At 33.7% G+C, this 2,364-nt stretch overlaps 1 protein-coding gene across 1 annotated transcript; it reads right to left on the reverse strand.

The window, feature by feature from the left end:
* Positions 1-78: 78 nt before the first annotated feature.
* LOC143565688 (agamous-like MADS-box protein AGL65) lies at positions 79-2,152 on the reverse strand. The gene is made up of 11 exons (XM_077052587.1): positions 1,977-2,152; positions 1,765-1,824; positions 1,649-1,667; positions 1,508-1,572; positions 1,388-1,403; positions 1,245-1,306; positions 1,073-1,169; positions 939-986; positions 734-861; positions 270-669; positions 79-175 (listed from the first exon to the last, which is right to left on the reverse strand). The coding sequence occupies exons 1-11, from the start codon at positions 2,150-2,152 to the stop codon at positions 140-142; spliced, it is 1,107 nt and encodes a 368-aa protein (XP_076908702.1). The 3' UTR covers positions 79-139.
* Between the last annotated feature and the right edge of the window lie 212 nt (positions 2,153-2,364).

A 2,364-nucleotide genomic window follows, 5' to 3' on the forward strand; every position in this document is an offset into this window, starting at 1 on the left:
TATTGCAACTTATTCCCTCCTGTCATTATAAATGTCTCCATTCATTTCGTACTATACAACTAACAAACATCACTTAACCTATATCTTAAAACAAACTTAACAAAACATGTGTCCATTCTTCATGGTCAGTGTATGATCTTCAACTTTGGTTGTTTGTCATCAGATGATCCGGTGGCTGCAAGAAGTCATTACCTTATAATATAAAAACATTTTTTGAACTTTTTTAAAAAGATGGTAAATTTTTTGAATAAATTTTATGAATAAACAACCTGTGGTTGAGGATACGAGTTTGTATCAATCATGGAAAGAGGGCACAAACCGGGCTCCTGGTTGGGCTCCGGGTTCCAGCTTTGACACATGTTATCACTGAAAATGGGCCTCGGGATCTCAAAGCCGTTGCAATTCATGGAATAATCAAGAAATCCTCGTAAACTTGTGGATGTTTCGGGCTTCAAATGATCTTCTGGTTGTGCAAAATTGAGATTAGTATATGGATGGAAGAGAAATTGGTCACTAAATTGTGGACTCAAGTTTGAAGTACTACATAAATCGGTCAAACCACTGTCCTGTGTTGGCCGGTCAACTTTTCCGGGAACTTCAAGATCTAGCTGTTTGCCGTTACCAAATAAACAGTAGTTTGGAATTGGTACACCAGAACACTCAGCATCTCTGTAATTTGCACACACTATTATTATATGAATTGCATAAAAATGTTAGTATTTTGACCCGTTACCTTTGAGGCATGTAATTTTGTTTGTCGGTTAATATTAAATTTTGATTTTCGTTATCTGGAAGCCATGATAAGGTTTGATCGTCTTGAGTATTGGCCATCATTAGAGGTAAATGCAACCCGTTTTGAAACTGTAACGCAATATTTATGTGAATAATGTTATAATGTATTGCTTTAAAAAGAAGTTTCACAAAGTTAATATTATTACCTGGCTCGTGCAATCAATCGGCATAAGCTTTTGTTGTCCAAAATTATCCTGCATAGAGTCCTTTATTAACATTATTGACCTGTTATTAAAGAATTATATGCACCAGATTGTTATTATTATTATTTCGATTATACCTTGTGTATGCGAATGCGGTCGAGTGATTCCCTTAAGGAATCTTCCATTTGCTTAAGATGTTCAACATTCTCAATCTTGTCCGGATTACTCCAATAACTAATTGTAGGAAAATAAGAACTTTGAGTAAAGCAACAAAATCCAACAATTATACAGTCATGGTTTTAAAGGTACCTTAAGCGCTTATGTAAGTCGTCAAGTTGAGCCCGCAACATCATAGCGTGGTTGCTTAAATCCTGAAAACATCATCAACTATTAAATATAATGTAATTAGTTAATTAAAGATATATATTAGTTTAAGATCAGTATCTTGTAACCTCGGCTGACTGACTGCTGCAAACAGAATAAAAAAATAATAATAAGATCGGATTTTGTATCAAAATAGGAAAAATATATAGAAAATTGACAACAATTATCAGTTATTAAACATCAGCAACCTTGCGCCCGCAAAGTCTTGTATATTTACATCATGATCTAACTTCTTGAATGTTTTCTTCAAAGCCTGTATACGCTCAACCGATCAACAAACAATAAAAGAAAAATAATATTATTCGCAAGAATCCGGTATCTCGTCTTACTTCAAGGCTCTCCAATTTCCTGCCCGATTTTAATAAAAAAAAATAGTCACGACCTCCTAATATTATTCATCAAAATTCACATAATCACAATCAAGAAATTAACAAAAAATGCGCACCTTTTCGCTCTTTCTTGTGGTGTTAATCGCGCAAACTTTGCTATAACCTCATCAATGTTGCTAAAAACATATGATTTAAATAATCAGGATTAATATATAAAGGAGATTATTATGATTATTGATTAATGTAAACCGTGGCAAAAAATATGGCTTTGTTTTCACCTGACAAATTGCTCACTAGTATGATTAAAAGATGAATAAATAATAATAACCTGGTGAACAATGTAGGTTTTCCGGTAGGCGAAAACAAGAGAAGAATGATGTCGATGTCGCATAAAACCGACAATTCTTTGGCTTTCTTCAATATCCCATTTCGTCGTTTCGAAAATGTCACTTGTCGATTGCTAATGTTCTCTAATCTCTTGATTTTCAATTTGACTCTCCCCATACTGCAAAAAAATCAAACGTGAATTAAGAAACTATGATAATATACATATATACATATATATAATTAAACATGAAACTTAGCCTTACAATTTATGATGTTGAAAAAACCAAATGATGGCCGGGCAAGAGATCCGAGTTAATTAATTTTGATGAAGAAAGAAAGAGAGAGAGAGAGAAAAGAGATCTGTGATTGCGATCGTCACCAAGGAGCGG

This window comes from Bidens hawaiensis, unplaced genomic scaffold (genome assembly GCF_021521415.1).
Source record: "Bidens hawaiensis isolate Kalapana, Puna unplaced genomic scaffold, B.hawaiensis_p1.1 tig00022511_1, whole genome shotgun sequence".
NCBI classification, from domain to species: domain Eukaryota; kingdom Viridiplantae; phylum Streptophyta; class Magnoliopsida; order Asterales; family Asteraceae; genus Bidens; species Bidens hawaiensis.

Bases quoted from the DNA above. Each gene is read 5' to 3' on its own strand.
- LOC143565688 (XM_077052587.1), bottom strand. From the start codon at position 2,152: ATGGGGAGAGTCAAATTGAAAATCAAGAGATTAGAGAACATTAGCAAT. The intron at 862-938 runs GTAATAATATTA...ATTGCGTTACAG, and splicing joins CGATTGATTGCACGAGCCAG to TTTCAAAACGGGTTGCATTT. The intron at 670-733 runs GTAACGGGTCAA...TGCAAATTACAG, and splicing joins CAAAATTACATGCCTCAAAG to AGATGCTGAGTGTTCTGGTG.